Source organism: Cervus elaphus, chromosome 10, assembly GCF_910594005.1.
Source record: "Cervus elaphus chromosome 10, mCerEla1.1, whole genome shotgun sequence".
In the NCBI taxonomy this organism is placed as follows: Eukaryota; Metazoa; Chordata; class Mammalia; order Artiodactyla; family Cervidae; genus Cervus; species Cervus elaphus.
The window spans coordinates 28,789,093-28,814,896 of NC_057824.1; the positions used below are offsets into that span (position 1 = coordinate 28,789,093).

At 50.3% G+C, this 25,804-nt stretch overlaps 1 protein-coding gene across 2 annotated transcripts in view; it reads left to right on the forward strand.

The window, feature by feature from the left end:
* Positions 1-25,804, forward strand: part of ABCC1 (ATP binding cassette subfamily C member 1) — a 146,310-nt gene that overhangs the window by 53,828 nt on the left and 66,678 nt on the right. For both annotated transcript variants that reach the window (XM_043914405.1, XM_043914403.1), the window contains exons 5-8: positions 653-778; positions 11,974-12,035; positions 13,862-13,993; positions 24,580-24,810. In XM_043914405.1, the coding sequence (XP_043770340.1) occupies positions 653-778; positions 11,974-12,035; positions 13,862-13,993; positions 24,580-24,810 (551 nt within the window). The remainder of the gene's footprint in view (positions 1-652; positions 779-11,973; positions 12,036-13,861; positions 13,994-24,579; positions 24,811-25,804) is intronic.

The window sequence follows — 25,804 nt, forward strand, 5'->3', positions numbered from 1 at the left end:
GAGTGACCGAACGTTTATTGAGCGCCTGCAGTGTGCATTTCAGGTGGTCTCTAGTAGTGATGGCTGCTGCCATTTGTTGAGTTCGTGTTTTCAGAGTGCTAGGCTGGGGACGGAGTCTTTTTCGTGAATAATCTTACTGCTGTCTCACAGTCACCCTGGCGGGGTGTCTCAGCCTCAGCAGGGATTGGCGTCTGGGGCCCGAGTCCTCCTTTTGTTTTGGGGGTGGGGGCTGTCCTGTGCTTTGAAGGATGTTTAGGGGCCATGCCCGTGGCCCTCCCACCCCTGGACAGAACTATCTCCAGAAGCTGCCAGATGTTCACTGAGAGGCAGAGTCGCCCCTCCTGTTGAGAGGAGGAGGGGTCTGTTTGTAGGTGGGGAAACTGAGGCACAGAGAGGTTAAGTAAGCTGATCAAGCCCTACGACCATGGCCAGTGTGAGCTGAGCCAGGCCTTGAAGGTAGGTCTGATCCACTCCCAAGCCTGGCGCTCCTCCCCAGGTCAGCTGCGCTGACCAGGCAGGGTGGACCACACCACGATGTAAACACCGGTCTTCTGTTGTCTCGCAGGGGAGAAAACCCGGGAGATAACGCAGCCCCTGCAGCTGCTTCCAGAAAGTGATCTTTTCTCCTTCTCCTCCTTCCCCTCCTGTGCAGGATGCCCAAGTTGATGTCTTTCGCGACGTCACCTTCTACATTTACTTTAGCCTCGTGCTGATCCAGCTCGTGTTGTCCTGCTTCTCGGACCGCTCGCCCCTGTTCTCCGAAACCGTCAACGACCCCGTAAGTGTGATCACAGCTGAGCGCAGAGACACGCGTGTGTGCATGTGTATAGCTCACATGGATATGAGCCGGTATCGTCCATCTGGGAACTCATTCTGTCTTCCCCAGACACTGGGCCATAGGTAACGTCTTCCTCCCCGCTTTACCGATGGAAAAACCAAGCCGCAGACGTGGCTGGAGGGTACTTAAGGAGGGTGTCCCATTCATAGTTGTAAACAGCTGTGTCTTCCAGCCCGTTTGGTGGGCAGAGTGGTTTTAGACAGTATGAATGAACATTTAAATATCGGGAAATTCCACAGGCGTTAACTGTCCGGGTTTTCTAGAAAAGGGTTCTCGCAGCGTCAGTGCAAGCGGTCGGCCAGCGCTGGGGCACGTGGCCCTGGTTTCCTGCCGCAGTCCTCACTGCTTCCTGGTGTGTTAGACAGTCTTGCTCCTCTCACCTGGCCCCTGGAGGATTTGAGTTTGAGACCCTTGGTCTCCTCCATCAGTTTGAGGAAAATCCTGCTTGTGCAGAAGGGTATCAGTGGGCAGGGTGGGGGTGGCCGCTTTTCTGCTGGTAGGAGGACAGGGAACATGGCTGTTTATCACCCTGATCCTTCTCCTTTCTTCCTCCCTGCTTTCCTCCATCCTGTTTTCCTTCCTCCTCCCCCATACTCCCTTCTTCCCTCCAGGCTGAGTGCCAGGCTCTGATCAGGGCACAGGGCTGTGGCCGTGAATAGAGCGGAATTCTTGCCACTCAGAGCTCATGTTTCATGTGCAGGGGCACAAACAGTAACCCAGGACCCAAGTGTATATCCTACCAGCCAAGTGGTGGTTACAGCTCTAAAGAAAAACTCAAAGAATGGGGGAGGTGATGGTTGGGGGGTGTGTGTGGTTTTGATAAAAGCAATCAGGAAAGCCCACCTCACCCCATCCCCCGAGGAAACCTCACTGGAGCAGAGACCTGAAGGAGTGAGGAAGCCAGGCAGGCAGGTACCCAGGGGGAGAGGTTTCAGGCAGAAGGGTTGCGAGTGCAAAGGCCCTGGGGCAGGGCTGCCATGAATGTCGCCACCACAGCAGGAAAGGCCAGAGCAGCTGGAGCCGCAAGAGACAGGAGGGGGCTGGGGTGGCCTCTGAGAGGTGGGACAGTCACCTCTGGACTGGGCAAACTGTTTGGATTTTGTTCCAAGAGGGATGGGGAGCCTTTGGAGCAATCATCCCATGCTTTGTTCACGGTTAGTCAGCTGCTAATGGGTGAAATTGCAGTAGGAGCAGTTTTCGGCTGTGGTTCTGTGAGGTTTGGCCTGGACCTCAGCAAAAGGCTGTGGCTGCTTTTGTGGGTGATGAAAGGACCTGGGGCGGGGGGGATCAGCTCAGAGGAGGCAGTGATGCTCCAACATGAGATTTAGAAACCAGGGGGCATGTCCCATCCTAGGAGAGGCCCCGTTCTGCCATCTCCCTGCTCTAGGAGGAGCTGGGTTGGAGAAATTAGCAAAGTGTGTGTGTGTGTGTGTGTGTGTGTGTGTGTGTGTTCATGCACATAGGTGTGTATGCGTGAGGTGGGTACATGAGCATGTATTTGTATGCATGTGGATGTGTGTGAATGTGCATTTGTGTGTTTTTGTGGGCTCGTGTGTGTGTGTGTGTGTGTGTTGTGTGTGTATAAAATTCACAAGGTGTGTGTGTTCCCTGGCACAGAGGAGGGGCTCAGATGTCTCCGGCTCTCATGCCTGCTGATGATCAGCATTGATGTGCACGGGTGTGGGTAGATATCAGGCTCTTCTGTGGAGCTGCGGATCACAACGAACAAATCGCAGCCCCCTGAGGGGCTGCAGACCCTGGGGTGCTCGGGGGGTAAACCAAGCCCGTGGGAGGCAGACAGGCCCACGTAGGGATCTTCCAGTTCTTCAGGCTCACTGTGGACTGTTGCTGATGCTTTACAGGGAATTACTGATTTCTGGTCCCCTCTGGGATCTGGATAAAATTCCTTTCCCTTCTCTCCTGGGTGTGTGCACTCTGGGCTGACTCACAGAGCTGACTTCCTCCTCCCATTGTACTTCCTGCAGTTCCGAGGCGTGGGGCCTGCCCCGCCACCCCGGGGACTGAGAGCCTCAGTCTGATTGTGGAGGCAGCGTGGTAACAGGAGGAGAGGCTCGTTTTGGAGGCAGGCAGACCCTGGGCTTTAATTTCACCTGGTTCCTTTATCTCTTCAGTAGATATTTCTTAGGCACTGGTTGTATACGGTGCTTGGCTCTAGAGACAACAGCAGTGTGTGAAAAGACGTGGTCAGTGCCCTGCAGGGCTTATTTGTTACTGCCCAACACACCCACCCTGAATTTAGCAGCGTAGGACGGCAACAGTCCTTCGTTAGGACGTTTCACAGGCCTGGGCGTTGACTGGGCTCTGCCGTGTGGTTCTCACTCAGGGTCTCCCCTGCAGTCGCAGTCAGATAGTGGCGGGAAGGCTTCCAAGCTCACAGGTCGTGTGGTTAGCGCCAGCCCCTGGCTGAAGGCCCCACGTGGTCTCCCCCAGCCACCTGGGCTTCCTTGCAGCTTGGCAGCTGGTCTATAAGAGTGAGTATTCCGAGAGAGAGTGAGCTCTAGACCTGGGAGTGGCCAGGTCTCACTGTAGGACCAGCATGTGAGATGGCAGGTGATGCCTGGCTGTCTTTGAAAAATACTGTCTTCCTCAGGCCCCCAAGGAAGCTTAATCCTGTTAGGCAGATCAGCCGACCACAGTTGAGATGAAGACCTGGGGGTCAGGTTATGTGACTTTTGGATTTGACTTCGAGCGAGTCACTCCTCTTTTCAGGACCTTAGTGTCCCATCCTTGAAAACGGGTTGAGGCTCAGCTTGATGCCAGCTGCCCCCCACCACCCCAGAGCCGAGGCCGGTTGTGACCTGGGAGGAGGGCATGTCAGGTGTCATCTCTGCTGTCCCCTTGTCACTCTCCAGACTGGCATCACAGTGGAGCCGGGAGGACGGGGCCTGTCCAGCCCTGGTCCCTGTCCCGTCCGCCGAGCAGCCGTCACATGTAGCCTGTCCTCAGCGAGAGTGGTCAGCCAAGCCCAGGGTCAGGTGGGGCTGGCGGTGCCGGCCTGCTCCCCCTGCTGAGTCACTGAGCGCCGTCCTCTCCCGCTGGCCCCATGCCCGATGCGTGACTCAGAGCCGTGTCCTGGCCCTGCTTCCCGGCGGGGCTGCTCCCCTTCACGTGCAGGCCCAGGGCCCAGACCTCGGGGGCTTTCTGGGGCTCCTGCCTGTCCCTGGCCTCGGATCCTTTGATCTTCTGACCCTGAGGCTACTGCTTAGGGCACGGGGTCAGGGTTGCCATTGGCAGTTGGGGACACCAGGAGCAAATGTGGCAGGTAGTGGACCCCCCCCAAAACTTCTCACAGTGGCGGGGTCCTCAGACCGGCATCATCAGCACCCCCACAGATGCACATTTGAAATGGAGAGTCTCAGGCCTGCCAAGCCCCGCTGAGTCAGGGTCTCGTTTTCACAAGATCCCTGGCTGGTTCATGGTGGAAAAGCACCAGGTTAGCACATTCTTAAAAATTACTCAGCTCATTTGGTGTAAGAGGTATTTTTAGTCCTGTTTCATAAATATGGAATATTTTACAAGGAGCATTTCAAACCTGCAGAAAAGTTGAAAGACACAGTGAATACTTGCCATCTACCTGCCAGCTAGATTGCCTACAAGTTAACATTTTGCTAAACTTTTTACCACATATCTGTCTAGCAAGCCAGCTGGCTAAGATTTTTGGTATTGAAAACTGACCTTGAAATAACATCAGTTATCCTTCATCCACACACTTAACCATGTGAATCATTAGCCAGAGCTCAATATCTCTTAATGGTTCTATTTTAGGGTGTTTTTTTCTTTTCCTTCCTTCAAGTAAATTTACATAGTGACATTCCTGAATCTTAAGTTACCCATTTGATGAGTTCTGACAAATGATAACTCAAATTCCTATCGAGACAGAATATCCCTGGAACCCCAGGAAGTCCCCTCCTGTTCCTTCATGCCAGTCCTACCCCTTGCAGCCCAGAGGCAACTGCTGGGCTTAGACTGTTAACGAGAGCATGGAAAATTCCATTTTTAATTCCTTTCTCCAGCATTTGGTAATTCGTTGTGCCAGGGGCTCAGCTGGGTTCTGAGCACCTAGAAATGAACAGACCTTGACCACCCCAAAGGAGAGACAGAGGAGGAGGCAGAGGGCCAATAAGCCAGCGCTGTGGGATGGACAGAGGGTTCCCAGGCAGGGATGTGCTAGGGGCTGTGGAGGAGCAAGGAGCCAGCGGTCCTGAAGTCAGCCTGGGGCCCCAGAGCTGGCATCCAGAGAAGGGGATGCCTCAGGCCAGTAAGGTTGAAGGCTGGAGGATGGATGGGAAGGTTCTCCTGCTGGTGGAAGCAGCATGTCCACAGGCCCAGCGGTGTGATGGAATCTGTGGGTGTTTGGGAACTGCATGACTTTCTGCTTGGCTAAGTCGGGGGGCCAGGGAGCTGAGCATGAAAGATCAAGGGTAGAATTGAGTGTCACCTTGTGGACTTGGAATTATAATCTGAGGGAAAGTTTCTCAGCTGGAAGGGGTTGACACACTCAGGTTGGAAGTGTTTTAGACGATCCCTCTGGCTGAAAAGAGGGCGCAGGAGGCTGGTGGTACCTAGGAAACCATTACTGGGGCCCAGGCAGGTTGAGAGGAACGCTGGCCCAAAGAGTGACCCTGTTCAAAAGCCGTGGAAAGAAAACAGACAAGTTCATGGGCAAACACGCATGGTGTGTGTGTGCTATAGTAGAAGAAATTGTGGTCCTGAGCCTGGAGGAGATCTGCATAGCTGAGAAGCAGCAGAACGAACAAAGAACACCAGTGTTACAGACTGTATCACCAGATTTCTTAGTGTCAGACATTTGGGTGGTTCTAATCAATAATAATAATAGCAGCCTTGTGTTCATAAAATTAACTTATTTAATCCTCACAGCAACCCAGCACTGAGGTGGAACTGTGAGCCTCCCCCCATTTTACAGATGGGAACGCTGAGGTTCAGGGTGGTGTAATATGTCACCTAAGTTCATAGGGCTGGATTGGGGGGTGAGCCCTTCACACCTGAGCAGGCATCAGCATCACTTGGAGGGCTTGTTACAACTCAGATCATTGCTGGGTCCCACCCCCCCATAGCTTCTGAGTCAGTTGGTCTGGGTGGAGCCCAAGCCTTGCTGTTTTTAACTAACCCCCAGGCCCCGCAGATGCTGGTGATGAGGCGGGGTTTGAGAACCTCTGGTCTGAGCCACACTGCTGCCCACACATCTCTTACTGCTGGGCATTTAGGCATGCCGAGTTGCAGTCCCCGGCAGAAAACTGAACTAAAAAGCAAAATCAAAACCAGAAAAGGTGGGGGTGGGGGGTGGGGGGCGGGCAGAGAGTTTCTAATGGAAAGAGCTGTGGGCTGAGGGCCCCAGACAGGGTCCTCCGAGCAGCCCCTGGGAGGTCCTGGAGGACCAGTTCTCCGAGCCAGTGCCTGGGGCTGTTGTGCCAAATTAGCTTAAACCTCCCCCCCCCCCCCCCCCCCCCCGCCAGGTAAAGATGCCAAAGAACAGCTCTCTCTGTATGAACAGCTTGTTCCTCTTCATCCACCTTCAGCCAGGGCCTGAGTTAATCTCGTTTTCACTGAACGGGGGATTGGTCGTTAAGCCTCCTTCCTCCTGGGACAGGACTTCCTCCATTTCTGTCTCAGAGGCGCAGAAGCCCCAAGCCAACATCCTCACCTTCTCCACTTTGTGGATTAGGCCGGAAAGCTCTGCCTGGTTTCAGCTGAATGAAGTGCTGCTCAGATCCTTGGCCTAGCAGCCCTCCTTTTTTTTTTTCTTCTTTAATGATCAGTTCTTGATTACTTCAGAACTCTGATTATCTGTTATCAGGGGACTTCCAGAAACCGGCTCCCAAATTACGTGATTTCTTGTCTGGTGATGAGACCCGGTGTCTGCCCGGTGTGATCTGAAAGTCTGTGTCTGGATCCAGGGGGAGGGAGGAGGGATGGGGAGACAAACTGGAGGAGACTCCTGGGTGGTGCAGCTTAGAAACTCAAATGTTCATGTTGCTGACCCAGCCTTAACTGCATCTGGGGTTGGGGGGGAAGGACAAGGTTGGTTCTCGCAGGGTAGGGTTTGTACTAGCCAGAGGGAGGAGTAATCTCTGCCATTGGGCCGGCACTTCTTGTGGTCTGAAGTAGGACTCCATCTGGGCACAGTTGGGTATAAAGGGGTTGAATTCATCTTCAGTTATGCAGCCACCAGGTTCCTTCCTTCTCCCCTCCCCCACTGCCGTTTTATTGAGGAATATTTGACATACATCCCTGATTTAGGGCGTATCTGAATGGTCTAATGGATTTCTGTACTTTCTTCAATTTGAGCCTGAATTTTGCAATAAGATCTATCTAGTCAAAGCTGTGGTTTTTCCAGTAGTCTTGTATGGACATGATAGTTGGACCACAAAGAAGGCTGAGCGCTGGAGAATTGATGCCTTTTAAATGTGGTGCTGGAGGAGACTCTTGAGAGTCCCTTGGACAGCAAGGAGGTCAAACCAGTCAATCATAAAGGAAATCAGTCCTAAATATTCATGGGAAGGACTGATGCTGAAGCTGAAGCTCCAGTACTTTGGCCACCTGATGCGAAGAACTGACTCATTGGAAAAGACTCTGATGCTGGGAAAGATTGAGGGCAAGAGAAGAAGGGGGTGACAAAGGATGAGATGGTTGGATGGCATCATCGATTCAATAAACATGAATCTGAGCAAACTCTGAGAGATAGTGAAGGACCGGGAAACCTGGCGTGCTGCAGTTCATGGGGATGCAGAGAGTCGGGACTCGACTTGGTGACTGAATGGTAACAATAGCTTACCAGTCGGACTTATCCATTCAGTGGAAAGAGGCTTTGCCCAGACTCACTCAAGCCCTGTTAGTTCCAACCAGGCCCTAGAACTAAAAAGATCAAGAAGAGAGGGCATCCCTTCTTTAGGATGAGGGCAGAAAAAGTAGCTTGCCAAATAAGATCCTACAGCTTTCCTCCTAAGGACTTGGGGGAAAGGAGGCAGGAACTTAGAGGGAAGGCTTAGAGATGCAACATTCCATCCTAGGTTGTTTCATTCCTGATCCACATCCAGGCTTGGCTGATTTCAAAGTAACAGCAGGATTTGTGAGGCCCCTGGGTGTATAAGTCTGACACCCTGACAGTTTGCACTGGGGTCTCTATGCAGGTTAGAAAAAGGCACCTGGGGAGACCTCCCTGGCAGTTCAATACTTAAGACTCTGTGCTCTCTACTGCAGAGAGCCTGGGTTCCATCCCTGGTTGAGAAACTAGGATCCCACATGCTGTGTGGTGCAGCCAAAAAGAAAAAAAAAAAATTTTTTTTTTCAATTAGAAAAAGGTGTCTGGCCCTCCTGGGTGGGTGAATTTGAGAAAGGCCCTATGTCCTTCCTGCTAATGCAGTCCCCCCTTCATCACCACCCCTGCCCCCCATGTCCAGGCACCAGCTGAACTTCAGTCCCCACTTGCCCCCCTCGGCTGGGCATCTTTGTGCAGGGCTGACCCTGTGTTGATGCCAAGACCGAAAGAAGCTGCATTTGAGCTCCAGTTCCTCTCCTTAAGAATCACCATCTTGAATGGCATGAGGTCTGATGTAAGCAGGGGTCAGCCAACTTTTTCTGTAAAGAGACAGATGGTAGACAGTTGTAGACTACAGGGTCTCTGTCGCAAGTACTCAGCTCAGCTGTAGCTCAGAAGCAGACATGAACAGTACGGAAATGAATGGGCATCACCACGTCCAAACCTGTTTTGCAAGCGGCTGGGCTGTGGGCCTGAGTTTGCCAATCTTGACATGAAACATCTGTTTGGTGTGTCAGAGTCTGCAGGAAACAGTGGACTTGTTACTGGGGTTACCATTAGTATTAATGTTAGTGCTGCTAATGTCATCGCTTGAGCTTTTTACTCTGTGCCAGGAACTGTCCTGAGTACTTCACAGGCTTTATCTCATTTAATCTCACCATCACCAAGTAACATGGCCCAGGCACCTCAGCCAGTAAGTGGCAGGGCTGGGATTCAAACCTCCTTCCAATCACCTTGCTCCATGTTGCTTCACCTCTGGGTGCCTCCTACCCTGGCACCCGCCCTCCCCTACCCTACTTCAGGCCCCTTGTTTTGTTGTTGCCGCTGTTCTCCTCATAGCTCTGACCATTTATCTTTATATATTTATTTGCATCTTGGTTTGCTCACTGTCCTGGAGGTGGTACTGGGCGAGGACCTCACTCTTTGGCCTTGGATGTAATGATATTTAGCCATCTCCTGGCATATAAGCAGGTCCGCCCTCAGTATTTGCCTAAGAAATAAATGAGTCATTGTCCCAAGCATCTCTTCCTCTCTCCGCCAGCTTTTTACAGGGGCAGGAACTAGGTGATAGTTGAAGTGCATTTGTGACTCTTTGATAACCCGCCCACTTCCGGGGGGGGAAAAAAAGAAAAAGCCTGCAAAGCAAATATCACCACCTCCTCCGGGAATAATGCTGCGGCCTAAAAGACCTCATTCCTCCTGGGAGTCTCCTGGGGGAGGCTGAGCAGTGTCACTCACCTGACTCCCATTTCCCAGGTGTGAAAACTGAGACTCTGGGGTGAAAGGACTTGCCCAGGTAGAAAGTGCAGAGCTGAGATTCAAACTCAGGGCCATCTGGCTTTTGGTTGGTTCAGAATGTAGGTCTGTGGACTAGCTGCATCTGATTAAGGGTACCCTGATGCCAGGGTCCCACCCCCAGAGAGGGTGATCTAGTAGGTCAGGGCACCTGTGTTTATGAAGCTCCCCAGGTGATTCTGGGACAGATAATACTAGTGAAGCCTGGTGGTTCTCAGCTCAGGCTTCATATTTGACTCATTGGGGACAATTTTCATGATAGAAACTTTCAGCTGTGTACAACAGTGGACAGCATGGTGTAATGAGTGCCATGGACTATTTTATTTATTTATTTTAAATTTTTACCTGCCACGGACTATTTACCCTGCATCACATGTAAACATTTCATTAGGTATCTGCAACAGATAAGGGATTTAAACATTTTTAAAATTTTATTTTGAAATAATTTGACCCACAAAAAGTTACAACAAATGGTGTTGTTCTTGTATACCCTTCTCCAGCTTTCCACAATAATATCTGAGAGATAAGGATTTTAAGGAGTACAACAATGGTACCGTTATATGGCCTAATAACTTACTAATTCCTTAATATCACCAAGTATTCCAGAAATGCACTGTGCTTGCAGAGTGGTGCAGCCTCTTATTGGTATTGTTCCTTCTCCACCTGATAGCTGAACCATTTTATCGCAAAGACACACCCCCTCATCTCTTTGGTCACCCCGTGTTGTCATAGATAAATGCTTGTTTCTTTCCTTCTGTTTTCAAAACAGTGACTTGGTTCTGTAGTATGTTTTCATCACTGACACCAAGAGATTTTCCTTCTCTTCCAGTATCAAGGTGAACTTGTGTATTTAAAATGTGACATGTCTCAGCCCTTTTGCCTTACTGTCTGTGTTGCAGCTCAAAGTGTTCCTTTCTGGACTTGTGAGAGCCACTTTTGGTTGCATCTGAGGTCTTTTACCTGCCCTTGTCCTGTTGGGTGTGACAAGATATTCTGGGCTTATCTTGTACATTTCCTGCCCAGCCACTTGGCCAAGGAGACTGGGAGCTGAAAACAAAAACAAGAATTCAAGTACCTGGACCCACCCCAAACCAGCTAAATGGGAGCCCCTGGGGAGTGGGGCAGATACAGTGTTTTTTCCGAGTGCCCCCGGCCGGGGTGGACAACTGCTTCTCCTCATCAGTCCCTCTGGTGTCTTTTTTTTTTTTTTTTTAGGATTTTAAAATATCTTTATTGAATTTGTTACAATATCATTTTTGTTTTATGTTTTGATATTTTGGGCCACTAAGCATGTGGGATCTTTGCTCCCCGAGCGGGGATGGAACCCACACCCCCACATTAAAAGGCAAAGTCGTAACCACTGGACCTCCAGGGACGTCCCTCCCCAGCAGCTTATCTCTGCGAAAGTCTGGGATAGAGAGCAATGTCCTTGGCTAGTGATCTCGTCGTTAGTCTGGTGACCCCACCTTTGCCAATGCTCGTGTCCCCAGATTTAGACTTGAATATATCAGCGTCATGTGCAATCCCAAAGGCTCTGTCTGATGGCCTTGCCTGTGTGGCCCTGAACTGGAGTTCATCTTTGTGGCTCTGGGAAAGAGGTTGTTTGAAAGCTTACTTAGAATCTGTTGATGACTTCCTGTTGCCCTTGGGATGGAGACCAAAATCCCTTACGTGACCTCCACTGTAGACTGAGCACATCTTCCAGTGTAGACTGCTCAGGCCCCCTCTTGCTTCCTGGAGCCCGCTGTGTTCCCCTCTACCTCGGGGCCTCTGCACACATCAGTCGCTCTGCTGGGACCATCTTGTGTCTCCCCCTTCACTTAGTCATCCTCTCCCCACTCTTCAGACCCCAGCTTGAATGCCTTCCCTGACCTCCATCAACTGGATCAGCCCAGTGAGGTCCCAGTGACCTCACTGGTCATACCGACCTGCCTCCGGGATGTAATCCTTGTCACAGTTGTGGTTTTGAATTTGTTTACGTGATTGATTAATGTTTCTCTCTCCAGACCCTGAGTGTTTGGGGCTCATGTTCTGTCTCCACTGCTTCCAGTTCTGGCACCCTGGGCAAGGCTTTTCACCTCTCTGCCCCTCAGCGTCCGTAACTACAGAATGGAGACGATGCATTTATCTAGTTCCTAGTGTGATTGTGAAGATTAAAGGAGATAATTTTCATAAAACATTTAGAACAGAACTGTTAATAGCTAGCAGAGAATGTTAGCAGTTGACGTGGATTAGGGTTATGTCTGTTAGTTCAGATTTGTGTATAGTAGGTGCTCAGAAGATACTTGTAGAAAGAGTGAATGAATGAATGAAAGAAAGAGGAATAGAGGTCATACCAGGTTCTGTGAAGATATGAGATAATGCTAGTACTTTGTCTGTGCCTGCCAGTTTGTAGATGCTCATTAAATATTTGTGGAATAAATGAATGAACTAAGAAATGAATGAACCATTGGCCCACTGGGAGGACCAGGGAGCTGGCATAGACGAGAAGTTTAACCTATCCTTTCCCCTGGGTTCCCCACCCTGTGCTTTCTCTCCATAGAATCCTTGCCCGGAATCCAGTGCCTCCTTCCTTTCCAGGATCACCTTCTGGTGGATCACAGGGTAAGTCCTGGCCCCCAGACCTTGGGCGGGTGCTGGGCCACCAATGTGCAGCCCTCCCTCCCTCGCCCTTTCTGACAGGGTTGTGTCCTGAGTGTGTGTGCCCTGGGAATGGGTCTTGGCGACTCTGACCCTGAACCCACAGTCACATGATAAATGCATAACTAGCTCAGCCTGGGCAAGAAGCTGCAGACTCCCGGCTCCGGATTTGGTTGTTTTTGTTTTGCATTGGGTGTAATTATTATCATTAGCATCATTCCCCGCCCCGAGATAAATAACATAGGGAAAAGGGGTGAGGGAAATGTGTATGGACCAGTAGCAGCAGAGACAGCCACATCCACAGCTCAGCACACTGCCTTCTCGCCCGCCTTTTGTTTGCATGTTGTTTTCTGCACATTGTCGGCATCTTACTGGGGATTATTTAAAGCCCTCCTCCTCCCCCAAGCATTTATTCCTTGTCTTTATGAACTTTTTACACTTTTTAATTTAGTATTTTTATTAACTGTTTTTCAATTGCTGTGAAAGAAGAGCTCTGGGACAGTCGATGGTGTTTGGACATGGACCACTGGTCATGCCAGCCAAGCTCATGTTTCTGATTTTGGTCATAGTCTTCTGGTGATATCAGAGCGTGTCCTTTCTCTTAGGAGGATATACACTGATATTTAGGGGCGAAGGTGTGTAGGGTGTGTGAAGGTGTGTGAAGGTGTGTGCAGCCTCCTCTGAAATGGTTCAGAAAAAAGATAGAGGCATACTTCATTACGTTTCCCAGCTACCGTGTTTTTTCCGAATTGGAGGTTGGTGGCCACCCTGTGCCAATCTAGTCCTTTGGCGCCCTTTTCCCATCAGCATTCGCTCACTTTGTGCCTCTGTGTCGCATTTTGGTAATTCTCTCAATCTTTCAAATGTTTTCATTATTATTATATTTATTATGGTCATCTGTGATCCTTGGTATTATTACTAGGATTTGCTGAAGGCTCAGATGATGCTTAACTTGGCATTTTTTAGCAATACAGCATTAAAAAAAATTTTTTTTTTAAATATTTCTTTTTTAAGAAAATTCGTTTTCCTTTTACAGCCCTTGTGTCGAGGGCTGACTTTCAATAGATCGCTGCGAGGCAGCTGCTCTGCTATGTACAAAACCCCGAACAATACAGCATTTTTAGGTTAAGCTCTGTATGTTCCTTTTTAGACATAATGCTAGCGTAAGTATAACTGTAGTATGGGAAACCAAAACAATTCTTGTGACTCGATTTACTGTGATAATCACTTTTATTGCGGTGGTCTGAAACCAGACCTATAGTATCTCCGAGGTCTGCCTTGTATGTGTTTGCATACATGTGTATCTAGAGTCAGAGACAGATTAAGCACGTGTGAAATGTTAACAGTCATGAGCTTGGTGAAGGATCAACAGGAATTCTTTGTACAGTTCCTCTGGTTTCTCTCTGAATTTGAAATCTTTCAAAATAACAAGTTAAAATACTAAATTTCCCTTTTATAATGAAAGTATTCAAAGCAGGAAGGCTAGGCTAATAAACCTTAAACTCATCACCAAATATAATGATGGTTAATGCTCTGTGATATTAGCCTTAAACATTTTTTTGGAAAGTAAATTAGAAACATCCTGCTACTTTCCTCCTAAATAATCGTTGTATGTTTGTCTAAAAATGAGGCCGTTTTTCCTGGGGGGTCTAAGGGAATTAGCAGTAATGATGCCATGTGCCCACATGTCCATTCACCCTGAGAGTTCCCTGATCACGGCTGCCTGTGGTTGTGTGGGCCACAGTAGCGGGGAGGGCTGACTCTCATCGCCTCTTGTGTTTTGGCCACAGGATGATGGTCCAGGGCTACCGCCAGCCCTTGGAGAGCACCGACCTCTGGTCCCTGAATAAGGAGGACATGTCCGAACAAGTCGTGCCGGTCTTGGTAAAGAACTGGAAGAAGGAATGTGCCAAGTCCAGAAAGTAAGTGCCAGGCATCCGGCCGCAGGCATGCCGGACGCTCACTAGGTTGAGCTGGTAGCCCTGTCCCTCCGCCGTGGCCCGGGATGGTCGCAGTGCTGTCCCTTAAGCCTCACAGCCCTCCGTGGCCTGCTTCCTGTCTCAGAACCACGGTTTGCTCATCCGCAAGTGGAGTGGAGTCCGCCATGTAGCTCAGGCAATTCGGATAGAAAAGAAAAGAGAAAGATGTCAAGTCTGCAGATTCTGTTTGCTGCGACCCTCGGTGACCCTGTCCTCCCAGAATTGTCTCGTTTCCTCCCCTTCCCTCTGAGCAGCTGGCATCCTGAGCATTCTTACTGTTTTAAATGCTTCAGTTCAACACGCCAAATCAACTGCTTCTTGAGGTGTTCTGCCTAAGAAGCCCCAATCGAGGGAGATTTGGGCTGTACTGGATTTTTTTTTTTCAACAGACTTTTATTTTTTGGAGCACTTCTAGGTTCACAGCGGGTCTAAGCAGAAGCTGCAGAGTTGCACACACCCCTCCCCCACCCGCCGTCAGGGTACCCCCACCGGAGGGGCACGTCGGTAACAGCCTGTAAGACCACACTGAGTCTGTGGTTTACATCACTGCTCACTCTCTGTCTTGGATTTCACACCCTCCCCCCATGCGAGCTGTATGCCAACCCCAAGCTCTGTCATCAGGTTATTTTGGGAGTCAGGCGAGGGCCTCCCCAGCATGTATTATGTCTTATTCCTTCAAATATAAGACGTCATCACCTGTGCGATGCATCATTATGACATTATCACCTGTGTGATGCACCAGTGAAAAAGGAAAACAGCTGCCAGTTAAACCAGGGTATGACATTGACTAAGACTCATCCTGCGATCAGAGAAGCCAGACGAGAACTCGCGAGGGACTCTGATGGCAGGGGATGGTGTCAGTCCTCCTGTAGTCATTATGGGATGGTGCCCACCTTGGAGAGCTGGCTGACGAGGGCCCAGCCTGGTGTGTGTGCATGTGTGCTAAGTCGCTTCATTTGTGTCCGATTCTTTGCAGCCCTATGGATTGTAGCCTGCCAGGCTCCTTTGTCCATAAGATTCTCTAGGCAAGAATACCAGGGCGGGTTGCCATGCCCTCCTCTAAGGGATCTTCCCTACCCCGGGATCAAACCCACGTCGTTGGCATCTCCTGCATTGTTTACTACTTGTGCCCCCCTGGGAAGCCCCAGGCCTGGTGCCCAGCCCTGCAGAGCAGCGGGCCTCCCAGGAGAGAAACCCCGGCCCTGCAATTCCTCACCCTTTGCGGGAACGCCCAAGCTCCAGGTCTTCAATCTGGTTTCAGGCTGTAGGTGGGGAACGTGGGACATTGATGCTGCCGGCCACTAGGGCGTCAGCAGAGGACCTTGTGACTGTCTGCAGTGGCCATGAACAGAGGAGACGTTGTCTCCTGGGAGGTGGGTTGAGCTGAGCCTCTGTGGCTTCCCTGGTGAGGAGGTGCTCTGTGCACATGTGACTCTGGCCGGGTACTGTGTCTGTGACCCAGTTGGAGGGTCTCAGGCAGAGATGGGGTTTCTGGTTCCCTTCGGCCTGGCCTGCAGCCTCCTTCCTGGAGAGAAGGTGTGTCCTCAGGCTTTTTCCCATGCCGGGTGGCAGGGGGTGTCCACCTGGCTGTCCTCTGGGGCTCTGCCCGTGAGCCGGTTACCGCAGCTGTGGGAGAGGTCAGCAAGGAGACTTCCTAGGAGGAGGACCGGCCTTGCAGCGTGAAGCTCCATCACCGGCCTGGCCCTTGGCTGTTTCGTTCAGCAGATAGAGTTGATGACTGCTGGTGTGCTGAGCCTGGTTTAGGCCCTGGGGGCTCAGAGAGTGGAACGGGAGAGACAGGCTCCTTGTCTGGTGCAACTCAGATTTTGCATGGGATCCAGGGCTTAAGGAGTCTAACACATCCTGCGAGAAACTGGAGAGAGTGTGAAGTGAGATGATGAGATTAACAAGGAGGGGCCATGAGGGCCAGAGTGACCCGGAGCCGATACGGGTTGGGTGGTCAGGGGTGGCCCCCTGAGTGGAGATTCGGTGTCAGAGGAGGGAGGGAGCTGAGTGCAAACGTGGGAAAGGGCTTTCCGTTCGCAGGAACGGCTAGTGCAAAGGTCCTGAGGCAGAGGTGAGGTGGCGTGCTGACGGAGCAGCGCAGGGCTTGTGTGGCTGAAGTGTGGTGAGAGGTGGGGAGAACGGGAGGAGAAAAAGCAAGAGAAGTATTTGTAAGAGTTCATAGGCTGTGGTACTGGGCTAGGGTTTGATCCCAGATGTGAGAAGACAGGTGGGCTTTATGCAGAGCAGTGGCACATCCTCCGGGTCTCCGTTGTGGCATGTGAGATCTTTAATTGCGGCATGCAGACTCTTAGTTGCGGCACATTGTGGGATCTAGTTGACTGATCAGGAATCGAACCTGGGGCCCTTGCATGGGAAGTGTGGAGGCTTAGCCACTGGACCACCAGGGAAGCCCCCGGGAGTTCTGTTTTGTAACAGCCAGTTGGGGTGCTCTGGGGACGGTGGATCATGGGGTGAGAATCGAGGGCAATGGGTCTCTGGCTCTACTCCTGGAGGTGTGAACCATAGCCGGCACCCATGACCCCCGCAGGTGTGGGTGGGGGTGAGGAAGGTCTGGTGGGCGCCCCGGGGCTCCTGGGGAGCAGGGGACCAAGGCCTGGGCAGGAGGGGGTCGCCTTGGCTTCTTGGACCCAGGCCTCTGCCTCCTCTCCTCACCCCTGAGTGCCTCTTCTCAGGGCCAGGTCCGAGCTGCTTCCCCCACTCCCCTAACCTTTGGGTTTTATTTTATTTATTTTTTGGGGGGGGTTTTAAAATCCAGTGGTTCATTGATTTTCATCAGATGCTCTTGAGTGTAACAAAAAAAGTGGAAATTTCTCAACTTAACGGCCTCCCATAGATTAAGGCCTGTGGTTCCTGTTGAAACGACTATAAAATGATTTGGCAGCTCTGAAAAAGACTGGCAGTTTTTTTTTTTTTTTTTTTAAGTTAGGGACTTCCCTGGTGGTCCACTGGTTAAGACTTCACCTTCCAGTGCAGGAATGGGGTCCAGGTTTGATCCCTGGTCCAGGAGCTGGGATCCCACATGCCCCGTGGCCAAAATACCAAAACACAAAACAGAAGCAATGTTGTAACAAATTCAAGAAGGAGTTTAAAAATGGTCCACATCAAAAAAATTTTTTTTTAATTTATTAATTTATTTTAATTAGAAGCTAATTACTTTACAGTATTGTGGTTTCTGTCTCACATTGACATGTATCAGCCACGGGAGTTACACAGTTACAATACCACCCAGCATTCTACTCCCAGGTGTATACTTGAGAGAACTGAAGACGTGTGTTCGTGAACTTGTGCAGAGATGTATGCAGCAGCTTTGTGTGTGGTGGTCAAAGCTGGGAGGGACCCAGACAGCTGTTAACAAGTGAGTAAGTGATAGTCGCTCAGTCGTGTCCGACTCTTTGCGACCTCATGGACTGCACCCTGCCAGGTTCCTCTGTCCATGGAATTCTCCAGGCGAGAATATTGGAATGGGTTGCCATTTTCTTCTCCAGTTAACAAGTGAATAGGTGTGCAAATCTTGGTGTAGCCATGCAAGGGAGCACTTCTGAGCAATGCAACAGAATGAACTATTGATACACTCAGCAACGTGAAAAATCTCTAAATAATTAGACTGAGTGAACAAAGCCAGGCAGCGGTACCTACTAGGTGATTCCTTTTATGTACAAGTTAAGAAACATGAGAGCAAGTCAGTAGTGACAGAAATCAGATCAGTGGTGGCCTGAAGTAGGAGGAGGTGGTCAGAGGGGAGGGAGAAATTCCAGAGAGAGGAGCGCCCTGTGGGGGTGATGGGCGTGTTCATTGTCTTGATTTCCCTGATGGTCTGACAGATGTATAAATATGTCCATCAGGTTGTACACTTGAAATGTCTGCACTTGCTTTGCAGGCAGTTGTTTTTACCGTCTGAACCACCAGGGAAGCCCTGATCTTATATCAGTTATACTCATAAGAAAGCAGTAGTGTTTAAAGAAGGGGTGACTATTTTAACTTAATTGTTTCTATTTCATAAAGGAATGCAAACAGCAAATAATAAACAAAAAACAAAGAAAATGCTCCAAAATGCAGGTGTTAAGCTATGGTTCCCACCCTTTCGGATCCTTTGCCCCCTTTAATAAGAAAGACGTTATTATTAAAGATATTAACTATAGATATTAGTATAACACCTCCTTAAATGTAAGGAAATCCATAAAAATAACCCAACCATGTGTCTTAGTTTAAAAATCAACAAAATGTTCTTGCTAAGCGTTAAAGGTGAGTGATGTGTAATGAATCGCCACGTGTGTCTGTGTAAATGCTCAGGCACGCGCTAGAACAGAGAGCGGGAAATTGCTGTGTGCTCATAAACAGAACCTTCTCTGTGGCAGCTGCAAGTCCTGACCGACTGGGTCTGGTGGTTCTGGAGACCAGAACCATCGTCACCCTCACGGACAGGGCTTTGCGAAGTGGCGATTCATACTTGGCACAGTTCTGAACAAAACTTAATTTGTATGCTGACTGCATTTCTAAAAGAATCGAGGTGTATTTCATCTTGCAAAAAAAAAACATGCTATGTATGGATTTATCTCAGTCTTTCCCAGCATCAGGGTCTTTTCCAATGAGTCAGCTCTTTGCATCAGGTGGCCAAAGTATTGGAGCTTCAGCTTCAGCATCAGTCCTTCCAATGAATACTCAGAGTTCATTTTCTTTAGGATGGACTGACATGCTGCAGTCCATGGGGTCACAAAGTGTCAGACACAGCTTAACGACTGAACAACAATAACAGCAATGAATTTATGCTGAAGATGGTGTTAGAGTCGAGATTTGGGTGATTTGGGATATTTCCCTGATGGTCCAATGGTTAAGACTCTGTGCTTCCTCTGCAGGGGATGTGAGTTTGATCCCTTGTCAGGAAACTAAGATCCCGCAAGCCGCACAGCATGGCAAAAACAAACAAGTCCATAGATTTGGGTGATTTTAGGCAGACTCTGCAATGAACATGAACTTGGGCAAACTTCGGGAGATGGTGAGGGACAGGGAGGCCTGGCCTGCTGCTGTCCATGAGGTCGCAAAGCGTCAGACATGACTGGGCGGCTGAACAACAACAGGGCAGGCTCTTCACCTACGTGGGTGCCTGGAGGAATTGGTCCAGTATGTCAGTGATACCCAGCCTTTTTGGCACAAGGGACCGGTTTCATGGAAGACAATTTTTCCTTGAAGCAGGAGGTAGGGGATGGTTTCATGATGAATCAGAAACATTACATTTATTGGGTGCATGCTCAGTCGGTAGGTCATTTTGACTCTTGGTGACCCTATAGACTGTAGCTCGCCAGGCTCCTCTGTCCATGGGATTTTCCAAGAATACTGGAGTGGGTAGCCATTTCCTTCTCCAGGGGATCTTCCTGACCCAGGGATCAAACCTGCCTCTCCTGTGTCTCTTGCATTGGCGGGTGGATTCTTTACCACTGAGCCATCTGGGAAGCCCTAACTTTACTTCTGTTAATGTTACATTGTGATAATGTGGTAATACAAGAGGGGGAGAGCAGCTGTAAATAGGGATGACAACTTCACGTGCTCATCTGCCCCTCACCTCCTGCTGTGCGGCCCAGTTCCTAACAGGCCACCGACCAGTACGAGGACTGGGGACTCCTGCTGGATGTCAGAGAGAGCCTGGACTCTGGTCCCGTCATTGTCAAGTCAGAGGCTGAGAAACCCCCTTGACAGCCTGTTTTTGAGAAACAAAATCACTCTCCAACAACAACAACAGAGAGGGGGAGAATGATCTTGAGTCGTTTGTATGGGACACAGTTAAAATCCTACCCGGCCATACTTAGTCGGGGGGTGGGGAGGCAGTTGCCACGCCCATCTGTGGTTTCCGAAACCGTCATCCCTACAGCTCTGAGGAGGATGAAAATGTGCGTTAAGGGTGTTAAATTCATTCTCTGCCCTTCTGTGTTACACTGGATATTACGGATCAAAGACCATGCTCAGAGTACATCCATAAAATTGATTGATCTATGACCTTTTTCAGTTTGAGATTTTTGCCTTTGGCCACAACGTTAGAGATTTTTTTCAAACAAATGACAAGCACAGCGTGTGGGAGCCCCTCATGGTCCTCTGGTTGGTTCACTCCCTGCCCAGTCTGCTCTGGTTCCTTGAGGTTCTTGGAACGGCTGCCTCACCTCTTTCAAAATCCCTCAGTCTCAGGCCATGCTGATCCGGTTCCCCCTGCCTAGAGCGCCCTTTCTCTCCCCCAGTGGACTCGCTGCCTCATCCTGCAGGTCTCAGCTTTGATGTCACCCCCTCCAGGAATCCTCCATGATATACCCCGCTCACACAAACTGATCAGTTTCTCTCACAGGGCTGCTTGATGGCGGGGCTCTCCCCCTGGCTCAGCCCCAAGCCGGGTGTTCATGGAGGAGAGATCGATGGGCAAGTTCCTTTTTCTTCCAGCTTCCCCACCCTTCCTGTTCCCCTGTCCTGGGCAGTTTTCTCCTGACTCAGACCTTCCGTCTCCAACTTTCCTTCCATTCCTGGCCAGACCATCCAGATGCCCAGCTTTCTTCCTCCCTCCAAGAGCGCCTGCTTCCCTTGGAAGCCTCTCCTTCACTGGATGCTTTTTTCTCTCCTGACTCGCTGTAGCTGGTCCCTCCCACTGCTCTGCTCCTTCCACCCAGGCCTGAGCCTTCGTCCTCTCTGCCCGTCCGAGACCTTCTCCCAGGCCCTTTGGCCGCCCGTCTCCTGGCCCACCGGAAACGATCCTGTGTCGGTGGCAGGGCCCAGCTGAGGACGTGGTGCAGAGAATGAATGGGGGGTGTGGGCGAACTGAGCCACTTCCTGTCCCCCTGCCCTACCGTGTCCTCCTTTCCAAGAAGGCATGTGTGTGCAGAATGAAATCATACTAAAAATCCCCGCCAGGATCCCAGCTTCAGGGCATGTCAGTGACATGAGCAGGGAAAGAGCTTTCCCTGACAACCAGAGAAGTAGCAATAATCCTCTGTGGTTGGTAGAGTGTCCCCCCCACCAAAAAAAAAAAAAATATCCACATCCTGATCTCCAGAACCTGTGTATATGTTACATGGCAAAGCGTGCCCAGCCATGTCCAACTCTGTGTGACCCTATGGTCTGTAGCCCGCAGGACTCCTCTGTCCATGGGATTTCTCAGGCAAGAATACTGGAGCAGGTTGTCATTCCCTTCTCCAGGGGATCTTCCAGGGATCAAACCTGAGTCTCTGGTGTCTCCTGCATTGGCAGGCAGCTTCCTTACCACTGTGCCACCTGCAGAACTGGCAGAGTCTCTTTGCACATGTGATTAAGTTCAGGATTCTGAAATAGGCCTGATGGCGGGGCTCTCCCCCTGGCCTGGTGTAATCATCATGAAGGTCCTTATAAGGAGGAGACAGGAAGTCAGAGGGAAAGTGCTGAGCTGCTGGCTGGGACGAGGAGGCAGGCACCCCGTGCCCAGGTGTGTAGGTGTCTTCTAGACGCTGGGAAAGGCGGGAACAGAGTCTCCCCTGGAGCCTGAGGGCCAGCTTAGACTTCTGACCTCTGCAGCTAGGAGACGTGAGGTTCGTGTTGTTTCAAACCACTTGTTTGTATTCACTGGTCACAGCAGCCACAGGCAATCCTACAACTTGACCCAGGGGAGGCCAACAGTGGAGCCGAGGTTGGGGAGTGAAGCGCTTTAGGAGGATCCCATTGACTGCCATGCAGGGGCTTGGTTGTCAGGGAACAAGGGTGGAAGGAAATGGGGGAACGGGGAGGGGGCCCCGGCGATGGTCACTTGTGTGGGTCAGAGGCCATGGTGATGGATAGTGTGGATGGATGACTGCACACACATCCCAGGAGTGGGGCGTACATGACACACACCGGATTGGACCTGGGAGCATGGAGGAAAGGGGATCAGGGATGATTCCCATGTTTCTGGTCCTTTCTTGGGGTGGGAGCATCGAAGGGAAGGATCCGGATTTGACAGAGCCCAGACCAGTGCCCGGGTCTCTTACCACTTCCCAACTGGTGCCAGTGGTAAAGAACTTGCCTTCCAATGCAGGAGATATAAGAGACGCAGGTTTAATCCCTGGGTCAGAAAGGTCCACTGGAGGAGGGGTTGGCAACCCACTCCAGTGTTCTTGCTTGGAGAATCCCCATGGACAGTGGATCCTGGCGGGCTGAGGTCCACAGGGTCGCAAAGAGTCAGACACGACTGAAGTTTCTTAGCATGCATGCATGCATGTACAGACCAGTGCCCGTGGTTTGGAGTAGGGATGGGGGAGGGAACCAAAGCAGATCGGGAGGCTGTGGTCTCCAGGAGGGCGTTTCAGCAGGTCCAGATTGTTAGATGTGGCTTGGATGGAAGAGGCAACAGTCCCCTGTGATCAAGCGCTGTTCAGTGAGCTCCTGCTGTGGACAAATTCTGTAAATTGTGAATCTTACGATTGTGTGGGGAGGAAGTTTGTGTGCATATTTCAAGGCTGGAGCTCACGTTTGGCCATTTGAGGGTGTCGCTTTGACTGCATTTTGTGGGAGAGGGAAACTGAACCTATTGCTACATAACAGGTCACCCCAAAACAATGAACATTTACTGTCTCACACCGTGTCTCTGGGTCAGGGATCCGGGATGGGTCTGGCTCGGTGGTTCTGGCTCAGGGTCTGGCATGGCTGTAGTCATCGGAAGGCTTGGCTGGGGGCACAGATCTCCTTCCATGTTGCACATGGTGGGCGTGACTGTGCTGGCTGTTGGCAGGGTCTCACCATGGGGGCCTCTCCTGAAGGCTGGTTGAGTGTCCTCACGACCTCGCGGTTGGCTTTGCTCAGAGTGAGTGATTCACGGGAGGGCAGGACAGAAGCCATGATGTTTTCTGCAACCTAATGTTGCAGGTGACAACTCTCTCTCCATTTTTTGACAAAGTTGTGAAGTCATTTCTCCAATATCCTATTCTGAGTGGGAGGGGACTTCACAGGGGTGTGTATGAGAGTTCCGATTTCTCAACATCCCTGGAACCTTGTTATCTGACTTTTTGATGATAGCCATCCTAGTGGGTGTGAAGCAGTATTTCTTCCTGGTGTTGGTTTGCATTTCCCTGATGATGCAAAGAAGTTAAGCAACATTTCATGTGCCTATGCCATTCACATGTCTTCTTTGCACCTTTTAAAATGGGGTTGTCTTTTTTCTTACTGGCTTGTAAGAGTTCTTTTATTTCCTCTGTTTATCAATACAAGTCCTTTATCAGATTTTTGACTGGCAAATGTTTCCTCCCATTTCATGGGTTGTCTTCTCACTTTCTTGGTAGTGTCTTTTGAAGCACAAAAGTTTTTGGTTTTGATGAAGTTCAATTTATTTTTTCTCTTGCTGCTTGTCCTTTTGGCGTTGTATTTAAGTATCCATTGCTAAGTCCAAGGTCATAAAGATTTTGCCCCCTTGTTGCCCTCTAAGAATTTTACGGTTTTAGTTTTATGTTAAGTCTTTCATCCATTTTGAATTAATTTTTGTATACGGTGTGAAGTAAGGGTCCAACTTCATTGCTTTGCCTGTAGCTGTCTAGTTTTTCAACACCATTTGTTGAAAAAACTATTCCTTTCCCATTGAATGGTCTTCACAACTTTGTCAAAAATCAATTGGGTTTATTTCTGGATTTTGAATTGGGTTGCATTGATTTCTGTTTATGCCCATCCTCATGCCTATCTCTGGGGTTTCCCTGGAGGCTCAGATGGTAAAGAATCCACTTGCAATGCAGGAGATGTGGGTTTGAGCCCTGGGTTGGGAAGATCCCCTGAGAAGGAAATGGCAACCCACTCCAATATTCTTGCCTGGGAAATCTGATGGATAGAGGAGCCTGGTGGGCTACAGTCCTTGGGGTCACAAAACAGTCAGACGTAACTTAGCGACTAAACAGCAGCAACATGCCTGTCTTGATAATGGTTGTCCCATAGTAAGTTTTTACCGAAGCTTAAACTCTGGGAGTTGGTGATGGACAGGGAGGCCTGGCGTGCTGCAGTCCATGGGGTCGCAAAGAGTCAGACATAACTGAGCAACTGAACTGAACTAAGTTTTGAAATTGGAAAATGTAAATCCTCCAACTCTGCTTTTCTTGTTTAATATTGTTTTGACTCTTTTTGATCCCTGGAGTTTCCATATGAATTTCAGGATTAGCTTGACTATTTGTACAAAGAGCTTGGATTCTGATAGAGATTGCATAGGTTCTGTAGGTTACTTTGAGACTGGCACTCTTCTGTGCCCTTCACAAGTAAGTCATTTAATTTTCACAAAAGCTCCGGGAAGCAGGTCCTACTTTTCCACATTGTACAGATGAGGAAACTAAGAGCTAGAGAGGTTAAGACACTTGCCTACAGTCACACAGCTGGCCGGGGCCCTGAGTCTGTGGTCGTCACCACCATGCTCAGTTGCTTCTCTGCAGTGACTGGTTTTCCCCGGGGGGGCCAGGCTTCCCTGGGGGTGGGCTTCTTCGGCCTCCTCCCCGCTGGTGGGCTGAGGGTCTGGCAGACCCCAGAGCCGCTCCTCACTCCTTGTGTTCCAGGCAGCCGGTGAAGATCGTGTACTCCTCCAAGGACCCCGCCAAGCCCAAAGGGAGCTCCAAGGTGGATGTGAACGAGGAGGCCGAGGCTCTGATTGTCAAGTCCCCCCAGAAGGAGCGGGACCCGTCCCTGTTCAAGGTGTTATACAAGACCTTCGGGCCCTACTTCCTCATGAGCTTCTTGTTCAAGGCTGTGCACGACCTGATGATGTTTGCCGGCCCGGAGATCTTAAAGTAAGCCGCCCCCCCCATCCCCCATCCTCAGCCGGGCAGTCCTTTGCGTCCTTGACCTTCCACTTGCGACACCCCTCACCCTCCCTTGGGGTCACATGCTCAGGGTTCCCTGGGCTCAGAGCCAAGTCTCCACGTCCTCACCCGCTTTGCCTGATGCTTTGCTTTAATAAGCCATCGTAAAGTCCTGTTAAACCACGATGGTTATAAGAAACAGAAACCTACCAGGCTCCCCTGAAGCCAGAAAGGAGAAGACGGAGGCTTATCTTGGGAAGTCAACAGCAGGGATGCAGGGTAAGGGAGTTAGAGAAGGAGAGGTTCAGGAAAAGAAGGAGACCGGCACTTTACAAGAACAGATCACCTTTGATGAGGCGAGAAGGGGCAGCAGTCAGACTAGGGAGCTGCTGCACCAACCCAAGGAAAGAGTAAGGCTATGTAGGCATGTATGTGGAGATCTAGTGTCTTAAGGGGCCTGTTCTCCAAGGTTGTTTGGATTAGTTATCTCTTGCTGGGACAAGGAATTAATCAACCTTACTGTGCATTTTTTCCTTCGGGTGTGAGAGTTCTTTGTTTTGCATAGAATGGGGGGTGTGAGAGTTCTTTGTTTTGCATAGAATGAGGGGTGGACCCGGAGGAGAATTTTAACTCCAGGCTATTTTGAGCCACCTTAACTTTCCTTCAAGGGAAGTTTCAGATTGTAAGAAAGCTAGAGAGCTTTCTCCTATTTCAGAGAGCTAGCTGAAATAGGAAGGGAGGTTTACCTCCCTCCCTCCCTCCATCTCTGCTTCTCTCTCTCTCTTTGGGGCCACACGTTTGTTCTCTTTCCCTTCTTCCTTCTGCCCTGTGCTCCCTTCTGGGTCCCTTTTGGGTGATGAGGTGGAACGGTCACCCCTGCACGGGCAGGCCCGTGTGGGTTGGGCTTCCCATTTGTGAAACCAAAGCGAGAGTGCCCGACTCACCCGGCTGGCTCGGGAGAGCGTCACCTGCTGACACCAGA